Raw genomic sequence first — 1,382 nt, 5'->3', positions numbered from 1 at the left:
GCACAGTTTGTATTTTGAAGTTGTTGTTGTTGAAGAAACTGTGCTATTTTTTCACATGGAAGAATACTCATATTGACAAGAACAATTGAGAACATAGTTTCATATTCATTGAGAATATAATTGAAAGGCACAAGGCATTACAAGAGGCACATAGTTTCATTATTCATTGAGAACATAATTGAAAGGCACAAGACAAACTAATAGGAAGATCTTTAGACAAGTTTAGAGAGCGGGCAGACATCTTCGGAGCTCCTCGTATGTCCCTGGCCGTGGAGACAGAAATGGTAGTGGATCCACTGGTTCAGGCGGAGGCGGAACGCTGGTCGGCATCCGACCGTTCAAGCACTCCCACCTTGACTTGCCCGCTGGAGTTTTCGCCTCAGCCCTTCCCCAGTTGATGATCTCGAACGCTGATGCACTTGGGGGCGGCATCCTGGCTCTCTCCTCCGCATTGCTCTCGAAGTAGATTCTCTGGCCCAAATTGTGCAGCTCCCAGTCGGCGTACTTCTTGGCATTTTCAATGCACCCTTCCCGGCGGACACGGGAGATACTTGCATCTGCCTCCATCTCTACCTTCACTTTCTTCCACTCCTTCATGCTCAGCGACCAACACTTTACATCGTTGAGGATCCGCACTGCCCTCTCGTGCCACCGCATTGCCCTCGTCGCCTCTAGGACCTCGTCTGAGATAGATCCTATCGGCTGCAGCAGCTCGGGGAAGGCCTCGTACACGTACGGGAGCGGCATCTGTGACGGGATGTGCTGGAGAGGAGTGGGAGGAGCGGGCGGTGATGGAGTGGGCGATGCTTGCTCCACGGTTTCGTACCTAAACATATGGATGCATCACACAAAGGTTCATCACCTCTAAAAAGTCTAAACCTAGGAAATATGATTTACTATTTCAATAAGCATATGAAGATTTTTTTTAAACATGAACATGAATTAGGGTTCATCATGTGGTCAAAAAAAATATATCAAGATGCAATCACCAAGGTTCATCATATCAATTAGGGTTCCTAAGTTACAATTTTTTTATATCTAGTTCAAAAGGGGGAGTGATTGGAGGGATCGGAGGAGCTTACTTTTCTCTTTTCGAAGCCATATCGATCTGCAAAATTGGTGAAGAAATGACGAAGATCCGAGGGGGAGGTGGAGGAGATGAGAGAGGGGGCGAGAGGAAGAAGAAGTTGTTCTTCGGGCGGCTGAGTGGGGGATAAGGGGGTGGGGTGGGCGGCCGGTGGAACATATATATTTGTTTTGTCCTACCGCCAGAGGGAATGGCGGTGCGGTTTGCTACCCTACCGCCATGACGCGTGGCGGTAGGGTGTGCAACCCTACCGCTGTTTGGGTGGTATTTTTGGTCACAGGAGGCAGGCGCGTGG

The 1,382-nt window shown here is 48.9% G+C and overlaps 1 protein-coding gene across 1 annotated transcript; it reads right to left on the bottom strand.

Annotated features, from left to right (window-relative positions):
• Positions 1–222: 222 nt before the first annotated feature.
• Positions 223–747, bottom strand: LOC147964122 (uncharacterized). Its single transcript, XM_087529843.1, has one exon. The coding sequence runs from the start codon at positions 745–747 to the stop codon at positions 223–225; it is 525 nt and encodes a 174-aa protein (XP_087385969.1).
• Between the last annotated feature and the right edge of the window lie 635 nt (positions 748–1,382).

This window comes from Triticum urartu, chromosome 6A (genome assembly GCF_056163025.1).
Source record: "Triticum urartu cultivar PI428250 chromosome 6A, HENAU_Tu73, whole genome shotgun sequence".
Lineage (NCBI taxonomy): Eukaryota > Viridiplantae > Streptophyta > Magnoliopsida > Poales > Poaceae > Triticum > Triticum urartu.
Note: the sequence above shows the minus strand (reverse complement) of the source record. Positions and strands in the feature narration are given on the sequence as shown.

What these genes read in the sequence shown, in the direction of transcription:
- LOC147964122 (XM_087529843.1), bottom strand. Translation starts at nt 747, where the DNA reads ATGCCGCTCCCGTACGTGTACGAGGCCTTCCCCGAGCTGCTGCAGCCG.